The sequence below is a fragment of the Saccostrea echinata genome, unplaced genomic scaffold, assembly GCF_033153115.1.
Source record: "Saccostrea echinata isolate AGI-Se365-2 ecotype Australia unplaced genomic scaffold, CSIRO_AGI_Sech_v1 ptg000033l, whole genome shotgun sequence".
In the NCBI taxonomy this organism is placed as follows: domain Eukaryota; kingdom Metazoa; phylum Mollusca; class Bivalvia; order Ostreida; family Ostreidae; genus Saccostrea; species Saccostrea echinata.
Genome location: NW_026889782.1, coordinates 19386232 through 19404051, shown reverse-complemented (window position 1 = coordinate 19404051; position 17820 = coordinate 19386232). Strand labels below are relative to the sequence as shown.

The window sequence follows — 17820 nt, the reverse complement described above, 5'->3', positions numbered from 1 at the left end:
TTTCTGCAGTAGCTTCAATGTAAATTTTAATTTTAGTAAAGAAAGAAAGACATTTCATTGTTTATATTTATATCTGTACAAATAATCATCTAAAGTACGATGAAGTACAGTACCGACCAGACACAACCTAACAGAAAGCGAACCCAGAGCGCACCCCGGGTTCGCTTCGGGTTCGCTTGAGGTCCGCTAGTGCTGACCCCGAGCGAACCCGGAGCGCACCCATAGCGAACCCGCAGCGAACCCAGAGCGGACCCAGAGCGAACGCTGAAAGCGAACCCCAAATTCAGTAGCGGTCCCAGAAAGCGAACGCGCGTTCGGTATTGCGTAACAGAGCTGTCAATCAGGATTATCGATTAATTCATCAGCGCTTCGACCAATCAACATGCTGAACAGGTCTGTCAATCAGGATAAGTGATAAAATGTGTTGACCATCAGCGCATCGACCAGTCAACATGCCAGTTTATAATCTAAACATGTACAAACAAAGCGTGTGAATATACAGTGTAAAAATATTATTAATATGATTTTTAAACATGATTTTACATTTATATACTCTAATTCTCCAGACAACATGCAATATTTACACATCTATTTTCATTATTTCTTATTTTTAAAATCTATTGATACATTATATATTTTTATTATCCAGGTAGCATATTACATGTATAGGTAAAAATTTATTTTCTTTATATTTTTATAATCCATTAATATATAAATATACATTGCGTCAACTTTTCAGACAATAAGTACTTTAATTTATAATAGAAAAAAAGAAGCTAATAATGGTTATAACATATGTTACTTAAAAAACAAAGAAAAAAATGGTCTTCGATAAATTATAGAATTTTGTTATCTCAAGATACAGTATAAGAACTTTAATTTAATTATTTTTTATTAATTATTAATTATTTCAATTTACATGCACGTTTTAATTTATCCAGATCAACTTCAAAATTATCGATCTTAATAATTGATCATGAAAAAAAATTAAATGTACACTGTACAGGATAAGTGTGCATTATGTCAATACGTAAATTGGAGAAAGAAAATCTCATTTAGCTACTATGATATTTTTTTTAATTAATCTTTTACCAAAATTTGATAAATAGCTTGATTTAAATACATGTATACAGGGAAAAATTATTTTGTCAATTTTAATTATCCTACATGTAGACCTTACATTGTATGTTCTTGAATTTTTGTAACTACTTGCAAGTCAGTCAAAAAAAAAAATGCTTATCACTTTCCTTCGCGTCGATATATATAATTATACAGGTTTTACATGTTCATGAACCTCTTACAAGTACTACATGTAATTTTCGAAATACTTTATATGAACATAAAAAATATACTAGACGGGTACGTTTTGTACTTGTGCATGAAAAGTACACGTAATTCCAACATTAGTAAATTGAACTTGCAAAGATACCTTCATACATATATTTTTTCATTACATAGGTACCTGTATTTGTACTTTGTAATTGTCATAATTATTTAATTTCAACACTTTAATAATTGTAGTTTCAAAGTGAAGCCAAGGTCATCACGTATCGGTAATCATCCACCTGTTTCGAAAATATTGCGGGTATTAAGAGCAATTGCGGTGGGTTTTTTTAAATTGTTTGTTAACATGCCGCTCCAGTATGTACATGTACGTAGTGGGGCGATTGGGGGGGGGGGGGTTCATGAACCAGTAAGGAACACAAACTATTCAAGTGATCATTTACATGTATTTGAAAACAAAAAAAAATAATATATTCTTATCAGTGGACCAGTTATTAGTTTTTGTTTGTTTGTTTTGGTTTTTTTTGATTGTTGTTGTTGTTGTTTTTTTTTTATAGGTCTTCAGTTAAACTCGCCTTATAAAACAATGATTTATAGCATGGAAGTAAATTATAAATGATCTGTATTATAACGAAACTCAAGTTACACTGTATGAGAATTTTTAGTGATTATTACGACCTACATATACATGTAATGGACGACAACCTAGCTTAAATATAAACTGCTAAATATGAAAACTTAGCATTTTACGTGTACAGTATGTCACAGCTATTTTATAGATAAGATCGTAATTCAGTTGTTTGTCTTTCAAACATTTCAATTACGATTTAGCAATTGCAATTACAATTGGAAGTTCCAACTTATTTAAAAACGCATGAATAATATAAAAAAATGAATTTGAAAGCTTTTTTTATTAAGATACTCTTATCAATTTCACTCCATCCGATATATTGAAAATAAATTTAACACCTTTTCTTTTTTTTTCTTTCGAGATATACTTAGCTTGTAAGTTAAGAAAATAAAATGATAATTCTACGTCGAATGTACGGTGGAATTCTTGAAAAATTATCAACGTTCTCCATATTGTCACTTGCATGTACATATTTCGATCGCCATAAAAACAGTGATGATCGATTTCACTACTATATTTGGAATATACAAGGGGCGGGGCTTACTGGCGGCAAGATTAAAGCGGGGTCCGCTTCACGCATGAGTGCGTAAAGCGAACCCAGAAAGCGAACGCCGGGTTCGCTCTAGCGGACCCAGAGCTGACCCCGAGCGAACCCGAAGCGCACCCAGAGCGGTCCCAAATTTTCTGAAAGCGAACCCGCAGCGGACCCCGAGCGAACCCAGGAAGCGAACCCGGGGTTCGCTTTGGGTTCGCTCTGGTGTTAGGTTGTGTCCGGTCGGTACTGTAGATTCAATATTGTATTAATGATATGTACGGTCAGTGTATGTTTCAATGATGGAAGAGCCACTGCTCAAGAAATCTATACAGGTGATATGCTTTGCAATCTTTACTGATTGATATTTCTTAAGAAATAAAGGAGAAAATATTCAGTGGATGTAAATATTATTTCAATTTTAATTGTCCATGTACATACGTGATAAGATAGCCAAGATCCAAGGGGTTGTTTTGAAGGACCAGCATCAACCATTGAACATGATCTTGGTGTTGTGACAAGATAGGAGATAGGAGCAGACACTTTGTCTCTTTAATAAAAGAATGTGATCGACTTCTACCTATATTTTTCTGTTGAAAAATTTTAATATTATTGTTTGTTTATTTTTTAGTATTTCTTAAAGGCGTGTAATGAAAATAGCTTATTGCTTTGTTTTAGAATTTAAAAAAACATAAATAAATGACATTTGATGTGTACCTTTGTCATTATATTTTGCTATAATAGGCTTTCTTTTTGTGTTGATATTCCCTGGTCTTGAAATAATCATCTGAGACACAGGCTCAGGTAAAACTTTGGGTCCTCTGGGTTTGTCCCACTGCTGTGGTAGACTAGTTGATGATGGTTCAGCTGGTATCTCTTTATATCCATTAATTTTCCAAGACTCGATCATCATTATAAGTGCAAGCACATGTGCACACTTGCCACTGGAACTACATTTTAAGAGTATTTAATGAGTCATCCCTTGGGAGTTCATATTAGATAGAGCTAAAGATTAAATTGGGTTAAATGTGAAAATAATGGTCAGTCATAAAATAATTACATTACCCTGCTTTACAATCGCAGTGTGCCTCTATGACCTGTTTCTTGTCTGTGTCTATGTCCAGGCTGACATCTCACCTGACCCTGGAAAAGTTTCAGCGATTCGAGAAACACAGCGGCCGTCAAACGTAACTGAAATTAGGAGTTTCTTGGGAATGACTGCCTAATGTTCGAGATTCATTCCTGACTATTCCACCGTGAGTGAACCTTTGCGCCGTCTTACTCGCTCGGATACTGACTGGCAATAGACGTCTGAACAAGAGAGTGCTTTTGAAAAACTTAAAACTTTGTTGTCTAGTGACCTTGTGATTGCTTACTAAAACCGAATAAACCCATCGAAGTTGTGGTTGACGCCAGCCCTGTTGGCCTAGGGGCTATACTTACACAAGAGGACAATGTAGTTGCTTTCGCAAGCCGATCACTGAGTGGACAAGAGTCGCGCTACAGTCAGACGGAGAGGGAGGCGTTGGCCATCATCTGGGCTTGTGAACATTTTGATATGTACCTGAGAGGTGCACCACACAAACCTCTGCTAACTATTTGGAAACGCCCTAAACCTCCACTAAGAATTGAACATTGGGGACTTAGACTTCAACCGTACAAGCTAGAAATTACTTACCGACCTGGCAAGGACAACCCAGCTGACTACATGTCACGTCATCCTGTTGAGAACCACACTACGTCCAGAGAGGAGGATATGGTAGAAAAATACCGGCACTTCGTGGCACATGAAGCAACACTTAGGTCAATGAGCTTAAATGAAGTAAAGCTAGCAAACAGTACAGATAAAACCATTTTGAAGGCAATAGATTTGGTTTGCACGGGTAGATGGAAGGAAATCAAATCCCTGAATGATAGAGAGATCGATATACTGGAAATGCAGTCTCTACGTAACGTCCGTGATGAATTGGTCGTTTACTCGGACAACGTTCTTTTACGAAATGGATGTATCGTTCTACCGAAGTCACTGAGAGCACGTGTAGTCAATATTGCTCAAGAGGGACACCAAGGTGGAAGTCGTACCAAGGCATTTTTTGCGGTCCAAAACATGGTTTCCAGGCCTGCACGATGCTGTGGAGAATGCGCTGAAACACTGTCTAGCATGTCAAAGTATAACAGACAAGCAGATTCGTTTTGAACCCCTGCAGGTGTCAGACATGCCGTCTGGACCCTGGAAGAACCTTAGTGCCGACTTTTGTGGCCCGCTTCCCACAGGTGAATATTTGTTTGTTGTGATTGATGAATACTCGCGATTCCCTGTCGTTGAAATCGTGAAATCTACTTCAGCCAATGAAACCATCCCAATAGTGGACAAATTGATCTCTATATTTGGCTTACCAAAAGTCATAAAAACGGATAATGGAAGCCCGTTTAACTCCCATGCATTTAAGGAGTTCGCCGAGAACACTGGTTTCCATCATCGACGTATCACTCCAAGATGGCCGAAAACTAATTCCCAGGCTGAATCGTTTAATAAGCCAATGATGAAAGCTGTTCTTGCCGCACGCATTGAAAGAAGGAACTGGCAGCAAGAGCCATTCAAATTCTTTCGCCAGTATAGAGGAACACCTCACCCATCGACCGGATTTGCTCCATTCTCACTTCTGTTCAATCGTGAAACTAGGACCAAACTTCCTCAAGTTCCGACATACAAACCGAATGCTGTTGACGAGTGTGCCAGACAGAACGATGAAGTTGCGAAACGGAAGATGAAACAGAATGCAACATTTAACAACTCGCCTAATGATATCCATTGTGGTGATGTAGTCCTTATGAAAAACGAGCAGAAGAACAACAAACTCGCCCCAAATCTTGATCCTAAACCTTATAATGTCGTGGCCAAGAAGGGAGGTATGGTGACCGTCTCTTCCACATCTGGAATGGAGAAAAACGTTACTCGAAACACATCATGCTTCAAGAGAATTCCTAACACTCTCGCACCTGGTTCCGTGGAACCAGAAGTCGCTGAAGGGGAAGAGCTGATCCTCGAGCGCAAGGATGAACAAGTACCAATCAGTGACTCAAAATCGATGCCTATGCAGAACGCCGCTCCGACTTTGGCACCTGAAACTATACCGAAATCGAAACCAACAGTTCAGTTCTCAGACAAACGTACGACTCCTGCCAGCAATGTAACTGAACCGTACATTACACGATCGGGTCGAATCGTGAGGAAGCCTGCAGTTTTTTGACTTTGTAAAATAAACTGTCATACTGTCTGTGATGTGTGTAAAGATACTAGTCAATTTGCAGAGACTTTCAATTTGCAATTTTAGTCAGTATTCAAAGTTGTAAAAGAAAACATTTTCTAGTTGTGTTAAATTTTGTTTAACTTTATATGAAAAATCTGTTTGCTGTTAATTTTAATCTATTTCAATTGTTAAATTTTATTTCTGAGAAAAGGAGGAATGTAATAACTGCATATTATTCATTTACATGATTGTTACTATTTTAATGGAACTATTTTTTAATTGTGTAATGTTCAACCCAAGTATTCAATAATTTCCCGCGGTTATCCCACATGCTTTGTCTAAGCGGATAAATACGATTACAGAATAAAAATGTCAGCATCAGGATGCACACGTGTTTGTTGGATTCTTTAGTGTTTCCCAAATATTACACAATATTTTGTAGTTTGTAGATTATTAGATATTTTACAACATTACCTATTGATTATTATTTTTTTTTTTTCAATCTCAATTTATCATTTTTTAACAATGTAACAAATTATTGTTATTTATAGTTTCAATTATTGTTTAGATTCTGAAAGAATTTATACTGTACATATCCGATACATATGGCATATATGCCAGATATAGACATATCTGATTTAAGTCATACATTTTTTTTCTTTGGTCAGTAAGATTTTTCTAATATAGTGCAATGATCGATCAATTATTAATTAATAAAATATAACTGAGAATTTGGGTATTAAATGATTGAGAGATGTGACTTTGCTCTCATTAAGTGATAAGACGTTAGTCTTATATTCATATAGGTCAAGGAGAACTGTAATATAAAGTGTAAATTTAAGATCTCTCTCTCTCTCTCTCTCTATATATATATATATAAACACTGTGGTGTTTTTAAGCCCAACAGTGAACTCAGGTGTTGAATTTGATAATACGCTACAATTTAAGATAATAACCATGATGATAACATGGTATTCTTGAAAATATGTAGATCAACGAAAACTATAGTCTAAAATGTACTGAAAACAAAGATGCGATTTTTTTTGTATATCAACGTTTTAGATGGACCCACGGCAAGCAAAGTACACCTGTCATAGATGTTTAAAGAGATTCCCTAATTATTCGTCTTTTCGTGCCCATGAGAGAGTACAAAAGGTTAGATCAGCTGGAGCAAGAAATACCATCCAAGAGGAGAAGAAGATAACAATGAGAAAGACATTACAGATCAAGCACGTCTGCAGATGGTGCTTAAATTCTTTTCCCGGTAATCAAGTAGAGTTATTCAGCTTTCATCAGAATATGCATAGAAATGTAGAAACAAACCAGAAAGGCGGCGGAGACTTGATGTCCTACAACAATAACAACATTAAGAAAATAAACCAGAAAACTCTGAAAAAGAATTCTGCAATTGATAGACATTTCGTAGTAAAATTTAATGGAGAACGTAGGCAAAAAATCAAAGACATTACGCAACAGCTACAGAATATGTTTGGGGATATTATAAGGGATACCACAAGCGATCTTAGTCCTAGCGATTTAATTAGATTTCGAATCAATCATGATCAATTAGACAATGCCATCTATGTCCCTCACAGGCCCATTGGAGACGTTTCATCAGAGTTGGTCATGAATCATATAGAAAATGTGCTGACGAGCCACGAAGATCTCCCCCTTGATCACAGTTTATACATAGATGTCGGAACGATACAAATTCCTTCGGGTATGATTTATATTTTTTTTTCAAAGAAATTAAATAAACATATAGAGACATTCATATACCAAAAAAAAAACAGTTGTAAATGTTTGATATTGCTTTTACACATAACTGGCTAGATGTATTTATATGTATTTTCACAAGAGGCTAAGGCAATGCAATACATGCTATTACGGGTCCTGATAGTTCCATCCGTTCCAAGAGATCAATTGTAGAGATAATCAACGATGACTACACGTGTATGGCCCTTGTCATAATCTTGGGGTTTGTCGCAGCAAACCAAGTCTCTACAGAGGTATAGAGGCAATTGATAAATGATAAAAGTAATCAGAAAATGGAGGGAGGAAAATGTTGTGCAACGTGTAAAAATGTCCTGTGTGGCATAATTCAAAGCTAAAGCGAAGGGATCAAACGGGAAATTGGCAGACTAAATTGACACATGCCCTCTGTCATCGAGGTAACATACCCATCAATCGCAAGTTAGGTCTTACAGATGTTCCGGCTTTCGAGAATTTATTAGGGGTAGACATCTTGGTTGCGGGGGAAAATAGGTTTACACGTACTCCTCCCGGAGAAAGCACAAAACAGAGGCTATTTCTGTATCTTGTGGAAGATGAAGGATCGTATTCCCATTTTCACGCCATTGTCAATATTTGCGGATTTTTCGAAAATACAAAATTTTGTCATAATTGTCTTAAGCCATACAAAAATAACCACCAGTGTCAAAAATCATGTATTGTCTGTAAACGTAAAAGCCCTTGTCAGATTTCAGGTTGTGAGATGAGCTGCATTCATTGTCACATGACATGCAGATCTTTGGATTGTTTTAAGAGTCATTTACAAATACATGGAAAGCAAAAAGAACCCTCATGTGAACGTTGGTGGAAATGCACAAAATGTTTTACAACACTCGATAGAAAACAGCGTGACCCACATCTTCATGTTTGTGGGGAACGGTTATGTAAAAGTTGTGACAGATATGTCGACAATAACCATAAATGTTACATACGTGCAAAAGAATGTAAAGAAGTTGACCCTAGATTCATCTTCTTTGATTTTGAATGTACTCAAGAAGATTCGATGCAACAGTGCTCAGAAGGTTATGTTTCAAAATATAACCCAGACTGTCCAGATTGCAAGGAAAATGATATGAAATGTGTCGCGTGTACTTTATGTGTAAACTGCTCACAATCATGGTGCGGTAAATGCGAGCATCTTCTCAACTTAGTCGTTGCGCGTAAAGTCTGCTAAATGTGTATTGAAGACGTGAACATCACTTTGAAATGTGATTCTTGTGGCACACGATGCAATAATTGTAACAAGTACGATTCGAAAGAAAAATGCTATGAAAAGGCACCTTGTCACAAGACCTGCGGTTTTAGAGAAAAAGTTTTCAACGGCGTAAAAACAAAAACAGAATTTGGTAGATGGTTATATTCAAAACAACACAAAAATTTTAATACAGATTAGCTCGCAAGCAGTCAACGGTTCTCCCTGCAGTCTGGGTAGCCCTAGCAAAGCAGCCGGTGCAAATTACAAGGAGAGGTTACTGGAGAAGTTTGAAACCTTGCTGACCAGCTTGGGTGGCTCTAATGCACCGGTTGCGCAAGCAGCCAATACATAAATGATGATAGGGCGTATCCTGGATCTGATAGTTCAAACTAGCGGCGACACAGCACTCTTACCCACAACTATGCCATTTCATGTCGCTACGGGATAAGGGTAAAGTCTCCGACAAGCCAAAAGAACGGTACGATCTTAGCTCGGTACCGTAGCCTATGCAGCCATTAAATTTAAATTTTCTTTGGTCATGACTGGAAGCTAGTTAGACCTTGGATAACAATAGGGGACTTTTTGCAGTTAAGCACGTACGTCCACAGGGTTCATTCAAACCTTGCAAAACAACTGCGTGCCAGTGCCCCTGAAGAACGGCCACGTACTGTGACCGAGGAAGACATCCCACAAGCCCTTCATGTCAAAGGCTATTTCCGTCCCCAAACCTATAGGGAAGTCGCTGAAGTATTGAACTTTAAACGGGCTTACGAATTGGACTCTTACAACAGGATCCGCAGTTTCCTGATTCTGGAGATTTGGTTCTCCAATGCCAAGATGGCTGGTGACTTATGTAACCTCACAGAAAACGAATTTTCAAAGGCTAAAAATCATAACGAGGTTTACATTCCAAGAGTTTCGAACCACAAGGTTAAAAACAAAGCTTGCCTTATAGCATTCACTTCTCAACATCTGTGGATGCTTAGATTTTTTATTCAGGCCACATTGCGACCTCCAAAACGCATTTCTTTAATATGAAAGGACGGAAGTTAACACCTGATGTGGTCCGGCATATAAATCATCAGTGGAGTTTGCCACTGAAATCCGGGAGAAACTACCATGGTTGGGCACAATCTGCAAGGCAGTGGTTTCTATCATCGTCAGGGCAGGCACACCTATGAAGAGGAAGCAGACCTTGCTGTGCATATGGCCCATGACATATCTACGGCCGATTAATATTATGACCTGGAGAGAGGGCGAGAACGAGTAGCTGCCTCCACAAGGTCTTATATTCAATAAGGAAGAGATATTCAAATGAAACCGAGGTCCTGTGTCGCAGTAGGTGCTCACTTCTCGGCATGGGGTGGCGTCTCCACTGGAATGAAAACTTCTCGAGAGGTACGTTACGCAACAAACTTCACACTGAAGGTTGAGCAGTGAAAACTGATGATCTACAAATGAAAGGAGGACTGACTGATGATAAATTTGCATATCCCAGACCAGTTTAATGCGGGAACAATAATGGATTTTCTGCTAGAACTACAACTGGTGTTTAATTACTGTTCCATTACATCAGAAAATGTGACCATTCGATATCTACTATCCGAAGCATATGTGCATGTACATTCATTACAATATCACTTTTTATTTTTTACTCAATTAACATATCATTACATAGCTCCATTTTTTAGCTCCATAAAACATTTACCATTAAAAAATAAGATATTTTGTTTTGTTTTATAGACAGCTACATTAGATCAGAATTACCTCGAAAAGCTTTACATTGGCTAGTGGATAGACATTTGTAAGTAAGTAATTTACTCATTACTTAAAATGGCTTTGTTTTTATTTCAATGAAAGTGTTGAACTCAATGATGTCTGAAGTTTTATTTGCTGTCATTAAAATCATATTGTCTGAAATTGTGTTCATGGCTCAATAAGTTATAGAAAGAGAGGCAGCTGCAATTGAAGAGAAAAAAGAGGCCAGTCATAGTCAAACCCCTCCCTCGATGAGCGTAAGTGGCGGATTACTTCTAGATTTGGCGTCATCTGTTAAGCCACTCCTAGGAGAAACACAAGACTTTATTATGTCAATCACTTGTTAGAAACGCAGTAGTTTCTTTTCGTAATGAGGCCAGCTCACATGTTCCAGTTAACGATAGTAAAGCTATTAGTGGGTTTGAAACTAACACTGGCCTAAAGGTAAACTGTTGTGGTTTATTTGTGTGTGTACAATGCCTTATTTAGGTGCTTCACCTGGCGGTTTAATATTAGTTAGAATAATCTAACTGTGTCTCGGGACAAGCCCTCACCACAGTTAGAATACGCCCCATATACTTGCAATGTAGCAAATCGGAGTGGATCCACTCCGAAATGATTTTGAAGAATACAAAAGGAGTTGCACTGAAAATAACTACCAAATTAATCATAACAAACCTTTTTGAGATTGTATATGACTTTTAACCTAAAAAAATAATCCATATAAATACGAAAATTCAATTCATTTTCTCATCGTTTTTTCCTCGCTTCAAATTTAACGCCATGTTGACATTCGGATCTCTCTGGATTGTTCATAGAAAATGCATAGAGTACGAGTTATCGCCCGTGTTTATTTTGCAATATTGCCAATACACGGAACGAATTCTATCGTTAAACCGGGTCCGTAGGACAATATCATTTTAACGAAAGAACGTTCTATCTAGTTTAATATCAGATGATTCTTAAATTGAGGTAAAGTGTCCATATAGTGGTAGACATGAAAAGATTTTTTTTTAGTTTTCTCGAATTTAATTCAAAGGGTGATATTGTTCTGAATACAGCGTGGATTCATGTTGTTTACATCATGGCTCTTGGGTGGGGTCACAAGAGGGGATCAAAATTTAACATCGAAAATATAAAGAAAAAATCTTTAGAAATATTACTGGCCAGAAAATATGGGAAATCATTTTTTGTTTCCTAAGGTAAAATAAATTTTAAATTGTTCAAAGGTTGAATAGAGCCACAATTGGTGGATCAAAGTTTTGCATTAAAATATGTTGAAAAAAATTATTGTAAGATCTTCTAAAGAACTACAGGACCAGAAAAAAATGATAATTAAATCCAAGCTTCCTGGGGTACTATTCTAAATAATACTTTCCAATGCCCTCCACCCACAAAATAGTCTCTAAAAGTCTTCAAGAACAACTGCACATGAAAAGACAAAACTTATTCAAAAGCTTCCTAAGTTGTAGATTTTAAATTGTTCAAATTATGACCCCAAGGGTAGGGCGGGGTCACAACAGAAGATCAAAGTTTTAATTGAAATATAAAGAAAGAAATTGTTAAAATGACAGCTTCCTGAGGAGAAATTAAACCCATCGTGAATGCTATCATTAGTTTTAAGAAACGTTTAAATGCTTATACAAAATTTAAAATTTTTTGCAGCGTGAAATTAAAACCATCGCGATTTTTTCCTTTCTGAGAAATCGTGAAATTTTAACACCGTTGAATTAAAACCATGTAACCATGACAACACTGTTCATTGAAATCAGAAACCGATAAACAGAATAATGTATCTTAGTGTAGTCTACTTGTGTTCCAAGTTACAATGAAATCAGACCAAAACTGTAAGAAGAGTAACATCTCGAAAGTATTTCAAAGAGATTTCTATTTTTAGTAACCATGGCAACACCGTTCATCGAAATCAAAAACCGATACACAGAATAATGTATCTTAGAGTCGTCTACTTGTGTGTCAAGTTATAGTGAAATCAGACCAAAACTGTAGGAGGGGTAGCATTTTGAATGTATTTCACAGAAATTTCTATTTTTATTAACCATGGCAACACCGTTCATCGAAATCAAAACCCGATAAACAGATTTTTGTTTCTTAGTGTAGTCTACTTGTGTGCCAAGTTATATTGAAATCAGACCAAAACTGTAGGAGGAGTAACATTTTAAAAAATTGTTTACAGACAGACAGACGGACGACGGACACCTTACTATCGCATAAGCTCTTCTGGTCTCTGACCAGTAGAGCTAAAAACTAATTAATGGATTTAGAATAGTTGTGTTCAAGGTGATTTTTTTCTGACCTCGGGTTCGAGATTCGGCTAGCACCATATTCTTCTTATGTTTAACTTCTTCCTGATGTTTCTCGTAAGTTTGTACATTTTTTTTTTGCGTTTAACAACCCTTTTTGTTTTGTAGGACTGAGATTTTTGATATGATTTATTTAACTCATAATCTTTTTGTATCTTATCTAGGGTTTGGAATGGGGGCACCAACACCTGCACAGAGACCTCGGAGGGAGCTGCCCGTACCGACCTGCAAAGTTTCTCGTGAAAGTAACATTACGAGGCAGGGATCGTCGCAGAGTTCTGTTGAAGCTTTCGACCTTTTGTGAACTGCTGTTTTTAATAGTCCTGTCCAGTACAGCTGCATACAACCTCTTTGAGATACAGGCATGGAGCCTTGCTTCGTTCTCGGCAGAAGATGGTACTGTAAAATCTTGACCTAAACAAGAACTCTTGCTAACCCAATTGTTACTAACTCTCCCTTTGCACACCAAAGAGTGTTTTCTGCATAATGCATGATCCCCCATGTAACGCCTCACTATTGCATGTTTGGCGTAAGAGATCTTTTTCATTTTATCTGCATCCCCGGCATGTGCTGCTTGGGCTTGATTTATCTCTGCCGTGCATCTGTCAACAGCATAAAGGGCAAAGTTATGCAAAAGTTTGGTTTTTTCTGCCTTTGTTCTTTTTGGCATGACCTCTAAGAGTTTTTGATCTTTTTAATTGACTTTCTAATAGTCTCATACGAGTGTCGATATAATGAACTGGTTTATTTTGTAGCAGACCGTCCTTTCAGAGGGAATTTGCAGCTCGACCAGCGGAGCTGTCCAGGTCAGTGGTTACCTCCCTTACCTCGAGGACATCTTTACAGAGGAGTTCCCCCATCCCCTCCCTAGCCCACGTGAACTCATCCCCTATACCTCGGACATCTTTACAGAGGAGTTCCGCCATCCCCTTCCTAGCCCACGTGAACTCATCCCCTATGGTATGCTGCATGGGTAGGTTTGCCCAACACGCCCCAGGACTGCAGTGGTGGTTAGCAATGCCCTCCTCCAGTAAGTGGCCATGTTTGGAACAGATTTTATTTTTTGTAACCATTTTAACTATTTGATGTTTTGATGTGACATTTTCAGCGAATGAGTACACAGTCTGTGTCGCCGGCTGAAAGGGTGTCTCACCCACCCCTGAGTACAGGCGGTTATTGCACATGCCATCACACTGAACAGGGATGGCATGTGGGGAGTCACTTCCCCTGAAGGTGTTCACATCCACCAGCTGGCGACACCTGTTACTCATGTCAGCTTCAATTAGGGTCTCAATTATGGCCATAACTTTATTAGGCTTTTTTGTAGGGACGTAGGAGAAGGAAGGGGGTGTTAGTGGAAAGAAAAAATTTCCTCATCCCATCATTGCCTTCAGGGGTTTGGCTAAGGCCCACCTGAATCCTGTAATTAACAGTGGCAGTTTTTCCTACCCCGGGATTTGTACTCTATCTCCTCATACAAATTGTACCGCCTAGACACGTATCCGCACTTGGTACAGCAGAGGCCCATTCTGCTTCCCAGGCCTGGTCTCTCTTCGGGAGTCAAGTCCCATGTTAGTGGTTCATCACAGCTTGGTTTTTCATGCTGGTGGAGTCAAATGACCTCATTCCACATCTCTGCTGTTTTTCTTAGATGTAGCAGTCTGTGGGAATTTTGGTTAGCCAGCCTAGTTAAATATGCAATGTTTCATTTGCTCATTACAGATGACAGTGTGCAGAGCATTTGAATAGATATTAGAGTTACTTCCCTTAGACTATCTGACAAGACATAGAAAATTTAAACTTTTCAGATGGAATTAATGCTTTTTAATTTTTTTCTGAAATACTGATAAGGCTTTTAATTGCATGTATTAAATTTGACACTGCATGTATTTACATGTAATAGTGTGTAATATGTACCCCACCCTTATTAGGTCATTTTTTATTTATATATTTAGCCATGCAATAGATAAGTAATAATTAATTTTTAAGAATATTTAATAAATAATGATTTATTGTCATTACTTTATTCAAAATGTGACTTGCTGTTCTGATGCATTCTCATTTAGGCCATCCTGAAGACTTTCATTCTTTGGCTCCCTTGGCCTGAGTAGGCGGTGACACCTAGGCCGCACAAGCATTTCCCTTCTTTCTGCAGCTGACGGAGTCTCCGACACCACCCGATGCATGTCCTCAGACCATCTGCTGTACGTTACAGGTAAATTTTCCATTTGATTACTTTCCACCCCCTTATTGTGAGGCACACTTTTGGATTTGAATCCATACTCGTTACTTTTTTGGAATTTTGGCATAGTTTTTAATTCCATGCCATTTACTGCCGATCACGATTAGTTGTAAACAACTGCAAATTTGACCTACAAACGCCACAGTACGGTATGTTTTTTCACTGTTTTTAATAAGTGCTTAGAATGAAGTTTCAAATGATACTAGGGATTTGTTGGAAAGCGAATTAGTAAATTACTGGGAGGGTATAAGATTTGTATAGAGGAAATTGATTGGTACTCTTTTCCCAGCTAGCTGCAGCCCTCTGTTTGAGAAAAATTCGAACGGATATTATTAATTCCCTCAGGATTCTGCCAGCATTTTTTCAAATCTTTCGATTAATTAAACAAGAGGCCCAAGGGCCTTATCGTTCACCTGAGTATAATACAACACTGTAAAGGATCCATAGAAGTATAAAACAAAATTAACTGATAGATGAAGCAATGTGTCCCAAGTGTGATGCGATTGGATTTAATAAAATTATAGCTTTTATAACTGTTATTAAAATTTGCATTAATAATCGATGGCAAAGTTAAAGTATTGAATTTTTTTGTAATATTTACCATGATCTCTTCCCCCCCCCCCCTTCTGTATCAAACACATTGTAGTTTCAGTTCAGAGCGTTGCTGCAACAAAATCTTTAATTGGTTTAATCTTTATTTTACATTCGGAAACTTTCTTGTTTTACAGTATGATTTGAGAAACGTCCTTGTCTGAGTTTTACATGGAATGCAGTTTTTGATCGGATAAGAGAGACACACCTTTAGACTGCGGTGTATTTAAACAAAATGCGTGTCATTTAAGGAGTTAATTTTGAGAATGAATAAGGTATTTTCATACGATCATTTTCGCTACACTGGTATCGTGTAATTTTCTAATTGTATAGGTACCGTGTAGCGAAACCCGGTTACACAAGAATTTCAAAAATCTGTTAAAAATACCCACTTCCATCCCCAAAATATCTCACATTTTTGGCATTATTTGGATATTAGAAATCTACAAAATAAGTGGAGCTGTAACGAAAATTGAAATAATAAGCTTTAACCAATACAATAACGGGAAAATATGGGTATATTTATAACATGTTGACTTGAAAAGTTAATATGTAGAGTCTTCCTGGTACAATTTATATAACGACAGGGTCGAAGTAATGAATTAGCTTACACGTATTCGATTCGGACAGGGCAAACTAATGTTACGTTCAGTACATAAATCATTAAAACGCATGCAGAAGTTATATTTTGAAAGCACTAGTGCCTGAAATTGCAAGAGTTGAGGTATACAGTGGCGTTGATTTACCCAAAAGGAACACTAAGGAAGCAAAATAGTAGTGTAGTAAGGAAGAGCGTTTCATGCCCCTGCAAGCCAGATAAATAATATATTATATTATAATATAATAATATATAAAATGTATGACCGTGCTAGATTGCCTATAAGCTTTGCGCAGTAGCAATGATTCTTTCACATATCACAGTCATTCCTATCACTGGATGTGCATATGACAGAGATGAACAACATAAGTCGGATTTTCCACTCCTGCTGGACTTATGAGGGTAAACTCTTTGCCAAAATAACTGAAAAGGGGAGGGTATTCCACATTCAACATGAAAATGACATTACCAAACTTGTAAGTACAATTCCGTCTCATGACCTCACTCATACCGTTACTGACACTATCAGCCAGGGGTTAGACACTTCAACGCCTCTTACTTGATATGATATAAACATTTTATACCATCTGTTCAACAGCTGATTTCCAGCTGTAAATCATGCTCAATTAGACGCTTGTCATATATGTCCAGTAAATCTGATATTTGTGCCACCAAAATATTTATACTAGTATATATTCATACCTATTTATATATAGATATATATTCATATCTATTTATTCTATATAAGCTGTTAGACCTAAAGCATTGTTTTTTTTCCTTCTTATGAGGAGGCAATTCTTTCTTATTTGTATATACGTTATCTACAGTACTTTTGTTTACTCTTTGTGTTTTCTTAATCCGGAATTCGGATTTCTATATCAATACCGGTTTGGCAATTATATTGCTCTTGTTTTTTTCCGATTCAAGAGTTACATGTGCAGTGTTGGATTAAGAATGTCCGAGGCCTGTTGTTTTTTTCTATCAGTCTTATTTTATCTTTGATACTTGGGATTAAGCAAACGTGCTTATTAAGTTGGCCACGGACTTTTATATTTAATAGGTATGTACTCAATTACTTATGTAATTTATGTTTTATGAAAAATACTGACTTTTTGATATTTGTCATAGAAATTTTGCTTATCAGGTCTGGTTTTGAATTAAACCCTGGACCAAATATATTGAAACGAAACTTACGTATTGCGCATAATAATGTATGTAGTTTACTTCCAAAGCTTTATGTTGTATCAGCTGAGTTATCTGATTTTGATATAATTGCTCTTTCTGAAACCCACTTAGATAACTCTATTACGGATGATGATATCTTACTTACCGGGTATCATACACCTCTTCGAAAAGATAGAAATCGCTTCGGAGGAGGCATAGCTTTATATATCTCTAAAAACATTCAGTTTTCAGTAAGGAAAGACCTTGACACTAGATTTATGGAGATTCTGTGGTCTGAAGTGATAGTAAATAATAATAAATTACTTGTAGGTGTCATTTATAGGCCACCCAACTCTAGGGTAGAATATTGGGATCATTTTTTATACAACTTACAGCAAGCTCTAGACTTAAATATTCCAATAATATACTAGGCGATTTTAATGTTAACATGATGTCAAACCA

At 37.1% G+C, this 17820-nt stretch overlaps 1 protein-coding gene and 1 pseudogene across 1 annotated transcript; one reads left to right on the top strand and one right to left on the bottom strand.

The window, feature by feature from the left end:
- Nucleotides 1–4663: 4663 nt before the first annotated feature.
- LOC133198235 (uncharacterized protein K02A2.6-like) lies at nucleotides 4664–5698 on the top strand. The gene has a single exon (XM_061334358.1). The coding sequence runs from the start codon at nucleotides 4664–4666 to the stop codon at nucleotides 5696–5698; it is 1035 nt and encodes a 344-aa protein (XP_061190342.1).
- Nucleotides 5699–12923: 7225 nt separating this feature from the next.
- On the bottom strand, nucleotides 12924–15072 carry LOC133198234 (uncharacterized; annotated as a pseudogene).
- Nucleotides 15073–17820: the final 2748 nt, after the last annotated feature.

Bases quoted from the DNA above. Each gene is read 5' to 3' on its own strand.
- LOC133198235 (XM_061334358.1), top strand. From the start codon at position 4,664: ATGCCGTCTGGACCCTGGAAGAACCTTAGTGCCGACTTTTGTGGCCCG.